The 17,474-nt window shown below is 28.1% G+C and overlaps 1 protein-coding gene across 14 annotated transcripts in view; it reads right to left on the minus strand.

Annotated features, from left to right (window-relative positions):
* Positions 1–17,474, minus strand: part of LOC143252783 (calcium/calmodulin-dependent protein kinase type II alpha chain) — a 135,150-nt gene that overhangs the window by 6,519 nt on the left and 111,157 nt on the right. For 2 of the 14 annotated variants that reach the window (XM_076505466.1, XM_076505480.1), the window contains 8 exons: positions 16,829–16,849; positions 15,277–15,366; positions 10,985–11,035; positions 10,492–10,563; positions 8,500–8,532; positions 5,727–5,802; positions 5,131–5,225; positions 2,923–3,037 (listed from right to left, as the gene is read on the minus strand). In XM_076505466.1, the coding sequence (XP_076361581.1) occupies positions 2,923–3,037; positions 5,131–5,225; positions 5,727–5,802; positions 8,500–8,532; positions 10,492–10,563; positions 10,985–11,035; positions 15,277–15,366; positions 16,829–16,849 (553 nt within the window). The remainder of the gene's footprint in view (positions 1–2,922; positions 3,038–5,130; positions 5,226–5,726; positions 5,803–8,499; positions 8,533–10,491; positions 10,564–10,984; positions 11,036–15,276; positions 15,367–16,828; positions 16,850–17,474) is intronic. The other 12 variants (XM_076505474.1, XM_076505481.1, XM_076505468.1 and 9 more) reach the window with 11 other exon arrangements.

Genomic DNA, 17,474 nt, shown 5'->3' on the forward strand with positions numbered 1-17,474 from the left:
ATTAATATGTTAATGAAAGAGTTAAGACAGAGAGCCATTTATATATGAACATGATAAGGCAAAAGTTAAGAAATAACAAAATTTAAATATGTATGTAATAAAACCCTAACCAAGATTTAATTTTTTTGTAACTTAATAATTCGAAAAGCAAACTTGTTCAACACTTGGAAAACTTGTGATATTGTATAAAGCCTTTTTATATTATAATGTTTTCTGAGCATATTAAACAGAGTATCATAATTTCAGTTAATTTCACTAAAGCATTATGAATATACATTGCAAGTTTCTTTATCCTTTATACTTTTTCCACTTGCCATTTTATGAAAATGCTTGGATAATTAATTGACATTTCTGAATCCAACAGTATAAAAAATAGTCTTAAAATAAAGTGAGAAAAGTTGTATGTTATCTTCAACTGAATACCACATTTGTTCAGTAAGTGGCATACAAAACCACTATTTATACAGAGGGCAAATGTACTCAGTTATGTCTGTTTTGGTATATACATAATTTTACATTTAAATGAAAGATATATGGCATTCTACATTGACACATTTTTTGATAAGAACATTCACAATTAATGAATCTTGCTTAATGAAAGTCAGTGAACTGTGCAGGAAAATATTACAAAATAACTGATTAACAAACATAAAAGCTAGATTTTATAATACCTAAAGTAATCTCTCAATGTTTTGAATGTGACATGTTGATCTGGTTGGAAATATCCTTTTTACAAGTTAATATGAGCATCAGAAAATGACAAATATTAGATAAAAATATTTTGAAACTTTGCAATGATATTTTGTTGCTTAGCATGTAATACAATTAACAAAACCAAGGTACTTTGGACTATGTTTTGCTTATATGCTTTTATTATAAAAAAAAAGCAGAAATTTCTCTGTAGTGCTCAACTTGCAGAGAAAAATACATTTGGAAGAATTCCTATAAGCCAAACATTCAAGAAAGCAATTAATAACAATGGAATGGCATACAAATATGAATCTAAATTAAAAATAAATATTACAAACTATAAATCAGTTTTTCATTACTGCTGAGTACACCCATACCTTTTTATGCTACAGGAGAAAGAAAACATTATTAATCATATCTCACTTACGTTACATCAAAGAGTAAAAACATAGTTAATTGTATTTAAAAAAATTGTTTTCCTGCAAATGCGAATTGTTACACCATGAACACAATTTTAAGCACATTATTATTTGGTTCCTATCAAATTTCTGGCTATTTGACTTATAGCTGGAGGAACATACCATCCTCTTGTTTTTTTAGGAAGGGATATTTTTGAAGTAAACACCCTTTGCACAGATCAAAAAGCACAAAACATTTCTAAGAAAAAAGAGACTTTGATGTTTACCTTGGAAGTTCTGCAATCAAAAAGTTCACAAGCTTTCAGCAACTTCCCAAAATCAATGATTGATTTCATGAGGAAAATGACTGAAGAAAATTAAATCATAGTAATTCTCATCAAGTCCAATGACGTAGCTTAATTGAGCTTTTATGGTAGATTTCATTAAATGGAAGGTGTGTAAAAATGTGTAGTTTAAGGCTTAGCTCAATGATGTTCACAGAAGCTAGTTACAATAGGAATTGTAAAGATAATGTACTATGGATATTAGTTTAAGCAAGATTAAGATTGGACAAAGTAATTCCAAAATAAAAGACCCACTAATAATAAAAAAGGTAAAAATTTTTAAAATAAATGTAAAAGGAAAGATGCAATTAAAAATGAGAAAGTTATCATTCTGAAAAAAATACAGTTCAAAATGTAATCTTATTACTGCTACAGCATATAGTGTTTTCATATTAAAATTTTTGTCTTCTTTTCTAGTTACTTAAAGTGGATAACCCAGGAAGACCAATAAAGTCACCTTAGCCAAGCTTGGCAAGAAATGTGTTGCTTAACAAACTAAATACTAAGAAATCATGGACTTAGAAAATAAAGAAACACCCATAGTGCATGTTCAGGATGAAGAAGCAGATGGTTCTCTACTACTTCATTCTGCCAGCACTGCAAAGAAAAGATATGAAACAGTGGTAATCAGTTAAGATAACATTAAGTAGTGTTTATCTCCATTGGCTGGTAATAAATTAAACCCCAGAGTTTCTCTTTGTAAAAAAATAAAATATTAAAAAAATGATGGCTGATACAGATGGAGTAACCAGGTAAGTTAAAACTGATTTATAAGTCTCTGACAGACAAGTAATGTGTGTTTGTGTTTTTGCCCACGAGAGTGAGGACTTCAAGGAAGCCTAATTAATTCTGAAGCCTTTTAGTATAGCTTATAACAAGTTGAAGAAACTTGTATACATTTTGCATACAGCCAAATGAAAACTAATAATCACATAAAAGCCTTATTTTGATCTGCAAAATACACAATTGTAAACATGCACCTTTATCATCATAACCTGATACATAATAATGTTCATGAAGTATTAACTCAGTTTCACTAACAAAAATATTACCACATCAGCAAGACAAAACAAATTTTTAAATAACTGAAAAGCAAGATATGGGAATTTGAGATTGCAAAATATTTTGTAAGTGTTGAAAAAAAACTAAATTTTAAATTAACAGTTCTTTTATTCCTACTATACAACTATTAAGACAACACATTCATCTTGCTAAATGTTAAAATGAAAATTACCCACTGAAAAAAAAAACAAATCAAAGATTTTTCCATGTTCACAAAAAATGTTTAACAGGCTTAAAAAAGTGGCAAGAGGTTATTTCAATAAAAGAACCTTCACTTTTATTATATGATAATGAGGTTTACAAGAAATAAAATATTGCAACACCAATAGAACATCATGTTACTCTGGAGAAACTACTCTACTGAAACACTGTATGATCATTTTAAATATTAGTATTTTTATTATATATTACATTTATATAGAACTTACTTATCCATATACTGGGTAAGGCGTATGTATGCAATGCATGCTGCATCCTCACCAAGTAAATGGACTACAGGATTAAGGATGGTTGTGTTCACAAGCTTACTGTTCTTTCCTAAAACTTATAGACAAACAAAGCAACATTAACCAATTAACATTTATTATTAAAAATAAACTTTCATTGTATTTCACAAGTTGGTTTTGCACAAAATATGTTTCACCAATATAGTTTTGGATTCTTATGATTGGTATATTAAATTAAAACATTATTACCATGAATATAAATAATTTGCAAGATAAGACCTATATTTATTATGTTCACACATATATAATTACATATATACACTTAAATATCAATAAAACTAAGTGAAGTCAAATATTCAGCCAATCTTATTTACCACTAAAAACTCTACAAACAAACAAAAAACAAAAAAGCAGCCCCTTTAAAAATCTTTATTAAGATTTATAACATTAGGACAACAGCAATGCTACAGTTTATTCAAATGACAAAATACTGGTAAATTTATGTTCAATCCATACTGGATTAATCCTATGTGAATGGCAGAGGTGCATTGCACTGGACTCTGTTTCTATGAAGTCACATATAGCAATGTTTACTATAATTCTGAATTTATTGTGAGTATCGTAATAAAATCTAACACGCTTTTAGTAATTGAAATTTTAATAGGTACTTTTGCTAAAGATTTGTCTGTTTCAAACTCTTGCTAGTTTGAGCACATGGTGACCTGTATGCTAGAAATAAAAGTACTTTTCATCTTACATTCTTAACATTTCATTTACATAACCTCTAGAGCCTAAACCTATCAACATTAAAACTTTATATTCAAGTCTATTTCATTACTGAAACTTTACAACCAAAACTTGAAAATATTCAATAACTTTCAAATATTTTCTATAGCAATTAAAACTACTATTCTTACTAAAGAAATCAGTCAAATTTAGGATATTTTGTTTTACTGCATTATACCTGCAATTACATTCTCAATGTATGTGAAATACCATTTATCACAGTGAGACAGCTATTTGTAAAGGTTTCCTAACTAACCTATAAATAGTTTAAATAAATTATCTTAGCTGTTTAAGCTAACCTGGACCACATAAAACCACAAAACTTCAGCAAAATAATTAAAAGCCTGTCATCAGAATGAACTGAACTCAGAGGAAATTCAATAGATTAAAATTATACCTTTCTATTGATTACAGATAATCCAACAGTAAATGTCAAACATATTTAGTGACATTTTATAAAAGAATGTGTTTTACAGAAGGGAGTAGCATGTAGACTTGATTTCTATTTTGAACATTTCATTAAAGAAGAAAACTGAAAACAAATCTATATTATGGCTAAAAATATTGCACTATTAATTAAAGTGAAAATTTAAAACAATTTGATGCAAAACATGTCACTTCCTACCAAGAACTAAAGACTGAAAATTTGTTTGTATGTATTTTTTTCCAAGTTAAGAATCTTCAACTTATGCAGATAGGGTTAAGAACCAAGTAACCTCTTCCAAGCTAATTCCACAAAGACAGTCTCAAACTCCCTCTTACAATTTGAATGTTCAAGACTTTGTATATAGAATTAAAGTAGTAGGAATTATAATGAAATTTAAGGCTATAAACTCATGAATTCAAACTAATTTGGATAGAACTAAGAAATCTAGATAATAATCAGTACAATATAAAATACGAATATAGCAGTCCTAAAAAAAACAGGTAAGTTTAAAACAAGCTAAGTAAGTAAAGAAAATACGTGCAATACAATGGCAATTCACCTATCAGATGCAAAATCACCTTAAATAAAATTAGAACAATAGACAGGACTTACATTTAATTGCATAAAGAGTGGTAAGATCTCAATTATGGTTTAAGAAAAACTTAAATTTTTAATGATACTGATGGAGCTTTACTCCCTATGATACATATATTGGATGAATTCCACAATAACTAGATGTTATATAACTGTTAAAAATAAAACAACCAAGATAAATCACACAGTCAAACTGGATGACACCAACATACTTCAAACACAATTTAAGACTGGAATTGAAATAATTATGGATACATACCTTTCTTATGTTATTTTTAGTATTTAAAAGATAATAAAATATTATTTAATAATACACAAAATTAGCATAAATAATAAAGTGGAAAATAATATTGCTATTATCACAGAAGTAATGCCTTAAATACCATTATCAAAGTAAAATTTATGAAAATCCATTCCTTCTACCAAATTTCCGAGGGCTTCAGGTTCAAAAGCTGTCAAATGGGGATCACAGTATTTCCTGCAAAAATAGAGCTTTAAAAGTCAAACCTGTAATGTGGCATTTTATACATTTAAACAAACATAAATAAATGCTCAAACAATTATTGTAAAAATAACTTAGTTATTGTTAGTTTAGCTTACAAAGAAAGCTTTATAGAAGGGATTGACATAACATTTCATTAATTAAGAATACAAAAAAAAAATTGTGCAAGATGTGGTTTTAGGAGAACGTCATCAAATGTAGAAATAAATTTTCCTTGATATTCAAGCAATAGTTTCAGCAAAAATCTGATTTATTACAATAAATGCAACTACACAATTCTCTAAATACTTAAGATTTTATTTAATTAACAAATTGCAATAAAAGTATTTCAGACTATCCATCATTTAAAATTTTGTTAAATTGTTACATGTGGGTCCTTAATCAGAATGTCTAAGTTCTTGAATGCTTCAAACTAAAAAGTTTGTGAGCCTGTGGCCTGGAGTAAAAAGACTTTCATTAAAATTTTATGTAACTTACGTGTAACTCTGAAAATCTCCACTGCTTATGGCTTCTATAAGTTGTTCTGTGATTTTGATTATCTCTGACTTGCGTGCTGGAGAAAATAAAATAGTATTTGAGTAATGAAACTAATCACTACAACAAGAATCACACAAATTAAATAATACATTTGAACGTAAACATGTACTATAAAATTTTAAATACTCACTCTACATTTAATTATTATATATACACTAGACTAAAATTGATATGTAATTAATTTTCTTTTTTAATGTGTTGTAATATGCACTATCATTCAGAAGGTTCTTTTGAATTATGTAGTAAAAATAAATAATGCAAAACTTAGTCCATTCAACAAAAACAAATTAATTTCTCTCTTCCTTAATGTTTGCAACACACTATTTTCACTTGTGCAGAAAAACCCAAGAAATTCAAAGGCTATGGTAAGTATGCCTAATACAGAAAACTCACTTATAGAATATCCTTGTTCATAAAACATGCAATAAATCTCAATAGTAATACTTTTTCTACATTGATCTCATAAAGTGACTAACTTCTCATTATCCTTTTGTTCCTTACTCATTATTCTTCATTAACTGGTAAATCATATTTTTAAACAATTGGTTTCAGATACTGTCCAAAATTACCAGATTCTTGTTGTAATTAAAATTGACATTCTCTCTGTAGCAGACATCTCAATTTAAAACATTAAAAACATAATGCACAACAGCAGTATGCAAGTTTTAGATGGAACAACAGGTAAATCCAATACTAAAATTACTACAAGCTGATAAAATCCATATTATCTGAACTTTCAAAAAGCAGCGTTGTTTAATATCCATCACGTGTAAACAATTCATATGCATATTCATTTTATCAACAACTTATAACAAAGGAAATGGGGTACAAATACAGATAAAATGTAAAGCTAGTAATAACTAAATAATATATCTAGTTCATTTTACCAGAGTTTTAACTACATTCAATACCATTTGAATTCATTTCTTGAATGTAGTTACTGATATAATTTACAAAAATTATGGTTACTTAATTTTTATAACTTAAAGTTTCATTAAGTGGCATAGAAGTACTTTATGTATTCATTGGTATCTAACATGTATATATACATGATGTAGATGTTCATCGTTGTTCAAAATGGTTCACAGAAAGCACCTACACTCAGTACATTTGTACATAAGATGCAGTACCACCTAATCACAAATAAATAACATTTGTAAATAGGGTATAATCCAATTTTAGCAATTCATTATTCCCACACTATGCATATCTAAATTAACTGTATAGTTTGTATACACATATGCAGGCCAAAATATTTAACCACTAATGTGTTGAAGAAATTACAAGCAGAAAAAAATGTTATATCTCCAATCTTTTACCTGTTTATCTAATGTACCATAAAACATACGTAAAACCTAAAATTCTTAAGTCAGATTCAAGCCTAAAAATAAAATGCCTTCTTGTTCAAATGTAATTCCACAACTTAACACTATTATTTCCATTTTCAAAGTTTCAGTTTTGGGGCAGTGGAATGTTGAAAAGCCAATAACAGTGATCACTGTCATACAGTATCTCCGTTTCCTGCGAGTGACATTTTCATGCCACTTCATAAAAGAAGCATACTATAAAATGATACATTTTATGTGAAAGCTCTAAGAGAATCTCAGGAAATACTATCAAAACAAGCTAATCCTACAAAATCAAAAGTATAGAACATGAACTAATGTACTGGACTATGTAGATGTAATTTGAAATTTTTCCTTGGCTAAGTAATCTTAACCATGTCTGAAACTTCCTGCAATTAAACATCTCAACTGCATGCAAGGTATCAATTCAAATATTTAATTTTTAAATAAACTTTCTTCTTTTTGTGCATCAATGATATTTTTGGAGTGTCTTAAACAATGCTTCTGCTGTATACGAAAGAAAATAATAAATACCCAAAATAACACAACAGAAAATGTTTGAAAATTAATATACGAATTTGGATATAGGATTTTCCAATACTGATAATGAACCAACATTCATATAATGATAAAACAAAATAAATAATGAAATGACAAACATTCAAGAACATTAAAAGCTGAATATAAGTTGTCATTTGTAAGACATGTTAATTTTTTTTTTGTACATCATTTCAACTTAACATGCACACTACTTCATAACTGATAATTATAATCTATTCAGTAAACACATAGGAAGATTCCATTTGTTAAGTTTATCTTTGTACTAACACTACACATAATTGTTTTTGTTGGTTTCTTTTTTTACCTACACAATGCAATTAACCAAAGAATACTGAAAATTTTCCACATTTTTTTTTCTTTTTGGTTACTTCCCAATACCTATCAAGAAGAAAGTAATTTTAACTACTTAACTACACAATTACATTTACGTGCGTTCTTTACAACTGGTTAATACCCTTACAACCTTACAGGAAGTACAACACTCATTTGTTAACATACTCTGCTCAATGAAGATATTTTATTGTTACAACAAAAACAAATAGGATTTACAGAAATTATTTTTTGATAGTGTATTACTTGACCATAATATCTTGGATCTTGCAACAAGACAGCATGGAAGACAACACAGTTACTTTGCTGTATAATCTGTCTGTATGTACTCATTAAGCATCATATATCTAGACAGTTATTGGAGCCAATGTTAAGCTAAGTTGAAAAACTATAATACAGGCCATACAATAAAGAAAGAAGCCTATAGCATATTATCTTTATATACAAGGACTGAAAGAAAAAAGCCTCATACTTACAGTCAACAGCACCACCATTATTGTTCCTTACAGCTAAGAAAACAAGAAGATAGGAAAGTAACAGAGAAAAGTTAGTTAATTCACATAAAACAGAAGATAGGGAACATGCAAATATCACAAAACTGCACATTATTAAAGAATGTAATGTTTATTGTATAGGTGTCAATCTCCTAAATTTAACAAGGTTTGCAATGTTCACAAGTACATGTGCATTAACGTAATTTTTTTTCATATGAAATTACATTTTAAAGTTATTAATTTGCCTTGTTTTATGAAAAGAATATATAATTATTAAGTCACTGTTTAACATAACACATAACTTAAAATATTTCAATTATACAACCACATGGATAAAATTTGTCTCAATATTCATATTCAAATGAGAAATAACATTATTAATTATATTGTAATAAATTTGAAGAAAGATGTACTGTTAACTTAAGTTTTAAAACCATTAGATCTTCTGATAATCTCACTAAATCAGGTTTTTTAAAAAAAAATAATAAAATTAAATTAAATTAAACATAATTCATCAAGTATAATTAACCTTCTTTATAAGAATGATTTTTATATGCTGATACAATGGCATGATGATAGAGGTATGACTTTGAAGATATTAGTGATATATACATACCATATATATGGGCATATTTTGTGTAAGGTCAACCAAATAGTAAAAGAAAATCTAAAGTTCACAAGCTTGCATAACTATTTTCATGTAAATGAAGAACAAATGGTCAAAGAAACTGGAATAACAGTATTTCCCTCTGATAATATTCTTTTCAAATTCTTTGATGCAGTTACAACAGACTGTAGTACATTTGGTCCTCTCAAACAATCTTTGAAGACAATGTTCAAGTATAGAGTATGTGAATAGTCTGTCAAGAGATGTCTAAATTACACTTCCTTTGTTGAAGTTTTTTTTGTTCAAATGAAAAATATAATGTTGGAAAATAGTGCATAACCATGATCACAATACTGTCGTAGTTCAATAATGGAGGTATTAGTTCCAAATATGGGACATCATTCTTCAGAACGGAAATTAACTCTCAGTAATGTGTTAGTTTAACTCCAATATGAGCGTAATGTATTATTTTAGACTGTTGTCTAACAAATTACCAACAGAAACTCCTTTATTATTATCATTTTGTCTGACAAAAAAATAAGCTTGAGGCACATACATGTAGATCTACATCTGTATGCACTAATAGTTATAAAATTACTAAAGGCAAGCTATAAGTTAATAGAGTCATTGATATATCCAAAAAGAAAACTTTGATCTTGTTATATATCAATGTTTCATATCAGAAAAACTATGAAAAATCTCTCTTCTAGCACAAAAGCAATCCATCTGAACTATGTTACTTTTGATTGTAACTTTTTTAATGCTAATAAAGTCTTAGACTGTTTCATTATTTTAGACATGATTCAATTATAAAAGGTTTTTGAACATTTAAGTAATAAATTACATAGTAATATCATGATCCAGTTTTTAGCACAAACTTGATGTGTTTATGCCAAATGTACTAATATTATAACACCATTATTTGTTTTCCTTTATTTCCTCCCTAACATCAAGATATGAAAACAAAATCATGTTAGTTATTGCTCCTGAAGTGAAATTGTTTACACATTTAATCTATATGTTACTTTGAACATTTGACTATTTCTAAAATTTCTTTCCCTTGATCAACAGAACTCATATATTTTGTGTGATTGCATGAAAGAATATTTTAGCAGCAAAAAAAATTCTGTCACATTGGAAAATGAAGCGATAACAGCCTGCAATATATGTACTAAGCATCCTTCCTAGCCCTAATGATACAGTTCACACATCTTTTGTTAATATGATTATGATTAAACAACACTGTGCAAAATGGATGTAAAACTTGTAAAGCTGAGGAAAACAAATACTCTTAGATAAATGTTCAGAGATAGAAAGCAAAGATATAATGACTGATTGACTTTCTGTTCATAGAGAGATATACCCACCTCGAATGATGATTTGACCAGCCTCAGAGTCAGGTTTAGCTAGTGCTTTACTCTCAGGAATTGTAGCTTTGACTTTAAAAAGAACAGAAAAGAAGAAAACCAAACCAAACCAGATGAACAGAAGAAATTTAAGACAAGAAAAAAATAACTAATGAGACTTCTTAATAAAGAGAAGGTATAAATAAATAGTTACTTTGTTTAATAAATAGATCTACCTAAATTAAAAGAATAATGAGAAAAAGTAAAATAAAAAAATACAAAGCCAAATGACAATAAACATCACAAAAATTATGCTTAAATAACAAAACCATAAAAGCATCATCAAATCAGAGAAAAGAACTCAGACAAGATGCTAAGCAGAATTTTATTTTTCATCTATAGTTACAATAAAGGATACATTATTTTTCTGAGCTCTTATCTAATACATATCTGATGCTTAAAGTCAGTAACAGAATAACCAATAGATTTAACATGCTGGAAAGCACTAACCTACCTGGATCAAGTTGAATGACAGTTTTGCTTCGTTCTGGACCAGAACTACCATCTATGTATAAGAGCAGGAAGAAAGACAAAAGTGGTGAAGGTGGCTCAGATAGAATAGAAGAGTTTAAGAGCACTAGCCAAAAGTTTTTTATAACATTAAAGCCCTTAATTCAAGCATACAAACCAATAAGACATTTATTTATTTATTCCTGCCATGCATTCATAAGCATATTACCTTGCAAGTGGTTGCTACAGGAATTAAGTGTTGCAGTAATTACTGAAGATGTCAGCATTATAACAACTATGTACACAAAGGACTAAAGTTTAATTGCTTTTCATGTGTTAGTATATTAACAAGATTTATACATTACGTGAATTAATAACTTTATAAATTAATATTTAACATTTCATGAATTGTTTAGATCAAACTTTAATACAAAACAAAGTGGTCAGTTTATTGTTGTGATTAGCTTGAGATAAGATCAGCTTTTTCAAGCAGTAACAGTATTATATTTTCAGTTTTTGTTTAAGAAAATGGATGACTTAAAAAATTAAGATTCCAGTATAATATGATATTAGAAATCTGACAACAATAACATAAGTTCCTTTTGGAGGGGCTGAGACTATAATTTCCAGTTTTAAACAAAACCACATCAACTTCAACTAAGCAAATAATTAAAAACACTTGTGAAGAAATATAGAGAACATGGAGCCATATATAGAGATTAGTTACAATGGTTGTCTACAAATAAAAAAAACAACTTTAATTACAGAAGGTGAGCAATGTACAGATGCAAAAATTTAGTTAGACATGACTGTGTATACATACCAAGTTTAGTTTTAGAGAACCATTCGTGAACTTAACTGACAAGTTGGTTCACACAGACACACACACATCTCATTGATGTCTGCAGTTTATGAATGTTTCTTTATTTTATCCAATACAATTCAGTGAAGTTTTTCATTTCATAAACAAGTTATATTAGGTATGATGTTTTAAACCCATTATTAATACACGATGTGGGTTACATACTTCTTTGATGTTAACATTTATGTTAATTGAATGCATAATTAAAGTAATTTTTCACTGTTTGAAAGTGGCAAAAGCTGTGCCAACACTCATAAGATAGTGATGTTGGTAATTGTGGCAATTTTCAAATTTTAACTTTACCAGTTCTTTGTATTATTTTAATAATAAATAAATTCTTATGTAATAATTTTTTAAAATGGTTTATTTCAGTTAATCAGTATGTTTCTCCAAAGCTGGTAATTTAGAACAAAACCAGTACTGATAAATTTTATTGAACGTTTATGCCATAAAATTAAATTATTCTCCAAGTACACTTTTATTTAACTCAATGAAGTGTATACTGGGTCCAACTTCTTTGATTTAAAATACTATTAATGATATGTGAAATGTTTTACGCAAGTCAAATGATAACAATGCACTTTACAGAGGCAGTTAACTAAAAGAAATAGGTTTCTCAATAAACATTTTAAGTATTTAGACATTAATAACATATGAATATTAAATAGTTCAAAATATAAATAAACTTTCATTAAATTTGGAAACTGTACGAGTTTTGCCTTACCAATGTACAATTTTAGTTAATACTGTGAAATATGATACCATTCTAAATAACAAAAAGGCTAAATAAAACATCCAAGTATGTGGTTGGAAAAACTATATTGATCCAAAAATCTCACAACAGCACTGCTGTCAATTGAGTCTTTAAGAAAAGATTTTTCTCCTTTCTTTTTTAAATTGATCAGATATTTTTTTTACATTAAATCATTTATATCACTGAACTATAAAGAATGTTCAGTTTTGTTCAATGAAATAACAAATCACTATATCTAGAAAAACATTTACATTTTTAAAAATCATTATGAAATTTAATAAACATACACACTCATTATTATAGAAAATCATCAGGTATTTAAAGAATTTATAGAATGTATGCATTTTTTTGCACACAAAAAATAATCAAATTAAAGAAAATATTAACATCAATAAATTAGAATCTGATGTTTACAATGAATGTAAAGCTAGCCATGAAACAAACAAAAACACTATAATATATATATATATTCAACAAATTATGGAATAAAATATTTGTTTAATGAGGGAATTAATACATCTACTAGACGAAATTATACCTTCATACTGAATAATTCTAGTGCTTTTTTTTTGGTATAAATACAGAGAATTGGGAATGAACACAAAAAAGCATTACTTTTTTATTATTATAATGGAATAACATGCTGTTATTGAATGTAACATTAGTAAATTTTTTGTGCCAACTTGTTTTCATAATTCACCCCATAATACTTAGTAATAATTCAATTTTAAAATGCTGGGCCCAGTCTAAACTTATTATTTGCCCAGCTTTTTAAGTATTAGAACAATACTTTTTCTAATGTAATGATCAAACTGAAGAGTAAATAAATTAATAAAATTTAGAATTGTTCTCATTAAACAGAATTAATTCTGTGCTATAACAAAAACAGAATACAAGTGTGACAAGAAAGATTAAATAAGAGTTCTGTTTGTTTTTAAAAGAAAATTAAGGTGACTAGACTCCAAGTAAAAATAACTTTAGCTCAGGAAAGTAAACAAATAACCATTTATGAAAAATGTAGTTATTGATCAACACCATAAGAGACAAAGTTATATTTATACATAGCCAATAACTAAATGGACACCACTGTGAATGTAAATCAGTCATTTCCCTAACAACATGTGCAAATAATCCTAAAGTATAAATATGAGCATAAGTTTAAAACCACAAGAATACAAATGCACATGCCATGAACAAAATGATCCCAGGAAATCATCAAATGGGAAGCTGGTCAAAGACAGCAAGGTATCACTGAGACACCTGCAATGCTAATGTCTACAGCAAATACATGTTGTATGCCAATGCTGCTCTAGTCAAGTCAAAAAAACAAAAGATTTTGCAAGGCCCAAATCTACACAACCAGCAGAGAGGACTCTTCATGTTTTAAAAAGAAATGTGAAGAATTACCAGCATCATAAAACAATAATTACTGTTGCAGACAGGTAAAAGTATCCCATGATGCCATATTAATTTATTTTCATTGCACAGGCTTAAATAGCTTAGTAGCTAGATGGAAACCACTCTTCCCCCCAGACAAAATCATACTTCAACAGCAGCAGATATAACTTGATGCTATCACAACACCCAGTCATTTGGGCCAACAATTTTTCTGACAAATCCAAATTTGTAGAATTCTCAAATAGAGAATATACTTGGATGTGATGATTTTCCTTCAAAGAACTTTCACTGAACTCTTTGCAAGCTATGATATTATGTGGTAATATTTCTTTTATAGTGTTGAGCACTTGAAGAGAAAACCACTATTGTCTAATATACATTAATTTTCAATAAAAGCCTTCTATCTATCTATACTAATAACCAGCTCACCAGACAAGGCAGTGTTTTCATGTGGGATAAGAAACCTGCTTACAAAACAATGACTTATAAGGTCAGAGCATAACAACTCTCCCATAATCAGGCCAGTCACTGAATATGAGCCTTATTGCCCACAAATGTTGTCCACACTTGACTGTTCCCCAAGAAAGTGTTCTAACAAACCAACTTTTAAGGATATCCCACTTCAAGTTTATTGCTAGGAGTGGAGTGCAATTCTACTGGATCAGTTTTCAGACTTTGTAAATACTGCAAAGTGCTGATCCACTGAATACTACTGGTAATCTTATACCCTTTGTTTTATATTTATTTAATAAAACTGCATTATTTCTGTAGTAGGTGTCTTATCTCTCTCTCTCTCTATCTATTATTGTATATCTTACATAAAAATGAATAACAATACTTGAACAATTATAATGAGAAAAATATTCCAGAATGATGAACATCCTTTTTCAACTTTAAAACATTAAAAGGACAGTTATTTTAGAAAATAGAGCTGCCAAAAATATATACAGAACCATTCAGAAAGTGTTAACCTTTTTTTTGAAGTCTTAGTAAGAATAAACAGTGAATTCTAAATTGCACAAAAAGCATAAAATGAAGGTTGTTACAATAGACATAAAGGGTGTATTGTACTCATGACTAATCATGGTAGAAAATAAAATATTTATTCAATGTAATGTAGAATGTGGTAATAAATGGATTACAATTTACTATTCCTGTTGGATATAGAAACATTTAGTCCAGAAAGAAAAGAAATTGTAAAAGCAAGTTTATAATAGACAAACACATTTAAGTTACAGTAAAATATAAACATCTTCAAGAAGTTGTAACAAAGAGTCTATACCTTTCACATCCTCTTCTTCCAAGGTTGTGCTGCTGTCAGTTGACTCTTTAACTTGAGATCCTTCCCCTTTCTTTGTTATAATGCTACGACCTACCGAGTTTGTACAAAGAAAGACACACACAAATACACAGTGTTAGTTTATTAGTAATATGTGATTACTGAAGAACTGGAAGATGAAAACAAATGTGAAAGTGCACCATTTTACAACAGTTGTTAGGGTGAGTTGAAAGTATCTATAGACCAGGAAGTTACACTTCCACTCTGAAAACCTTATTATGAACTGCTCTTGTTGTTTTTTAATGTTATTAGCAAATTTTGTATTAAATACTCAGCAAATATCACTAAGTTTTTCACTAGTTCCTATTATTAAGATTTATTTTAAAAAATTGACATTTAAGAAAGTTTAATAATGGCACACAGTCTTATCTAAGTGATAGATTTAATCATTGCTTTCAATGATTATATTTCTTAACATTTCATAACATCTGTAGTTTGTCTTACACAAAACATTTATGGAATGTATAAACTCAAAATAACACGGAATAAAAAAACACTTCAAGTTTCAAAGTAAAACTTCTTGCTTAGAATATGGTCTCTTATATGCATTAGTGCATATTCAACTTCCAATTAACAACAACTTAGGCAACATCAACTTTCAATCATTTGCATGAATATATATTGCAACTATAAGACAAATTTCATAAATATAAATGAATAATATATGTAGGTAACTTTACACATAAGAAGGCTAATTTCAAATAATGTATATGATGTAGAAATTATTAATCTCTGCATGGATGGGCAGAATGGCATGTGTGTGATAATGAATCAGATACAAGGAATAGGGTATTATAAAAAGTGTGAAATGTTTAGCCTAAAAATATTTTGTGAAAAAACATTTAAATATAAATACAGCTAACATGCTTAGAATACGAATTTTAAAAACAGAATAACAATAACAGTTAAAGAAATATCAGCACTGCTTGCATCCAATGCACAATTATGTTATTTAAATAATATGAAGAAATTACAAATTGGAACAATGTCTTATTACTATTATTATAAGAAGACATGCACACTTTTTATGCTTACAGAATCTTATTATATTATTACATGTGTATGCTCAGGTGATGAAGAAATCTAGACCGCTGATTGTGTAAGAACATTATTCTAATGAAAGAAGAAAGATGCACACAAATGCCCAAGCGAGTTTATTAATAACATGTGATGATTAAAAAATTTTTGACAGAAAACAAAAGTTGATGTAAATCATTTAACAGCAATTGTTAGTGAGAGTTAAAAGTATGTAGAAAGGGTTAAGTAGATTTGAAAAGAAGTCTCAATCTCACAAAAGTTTGAACTTCACCAAAAAGTGCTCACTCAGAGTACAATAAAACCTATTTTATAGTGTTGGATCAACTATTTATGTAAGGAACACAATACATGTTACCTGTTTTTACGGCTATAAAAATCCTTTTTATACATCTTTTACTTAATACACAGAGATTAAAATTGGTGAGTATTACATAGAAAAAAAAGAAATAAAAGTTACCTGAACTTGTAGCAACGTGGCCTGTGAGCAATGCATGTGTGGTTTAAAAATGAAAACATGCTAAATTCATGCATTTGTTTACAGTATTTAACAAAAGAATTTTAAACAAATTTTCTAAATCAACTTCAAAGATTGTAGTACAGATTAAGCTTTAAAAATAAACAACACAAATAAATGATTTTGTATTAAATCAACATGTCGAAATAAAACAAGATAATACAAAACTTGCATTATCAAAACTAGGAAATAAATAATAATTTTTGCAAGTAAACATAAGCAGAAAACTGTGTCTACAATAACTTAATATTAATTTTACTATATAAATTGCTAAGACTATTTCATTTTTTGTAAAATATAAACAATGAAATAACTGACTGCCCATGACATTATATCATGATTTACCTCTCACTAATTATTATGTGGAAGTATAAAAAAAACTAGTAATAGAATCTTGAAATGAATGATTTTAATAATGTCTTGCATATCAAGCAATCATGAATTGTGTAGGCTATTAAAATATTTTTCCATATAACAAAAATTAGAAGAAAATAAAATGGTTATAAAAATCTTAGTGTGGCTTTATTTCTCCTAATTTTTTTTGATGTTATTGAAATTATCTCCATCTATAAAAAAAATAAATGTAAAT

Source organism: Tachypleus tridentatus, chromosome 6, assembly GCF_004210375.1.
Source record: "Tachypleus tridentatus isolate NWPU-2018 chromosome 6, ASM421037v1, whole genome shotgun sequence".
Lineage (NCBI taxonomy): Eukaryota > Metazoa > Arthropoda > Merostomata > Xiphosura > Limulidae > Tachypleus > Tachypleus tridentatus.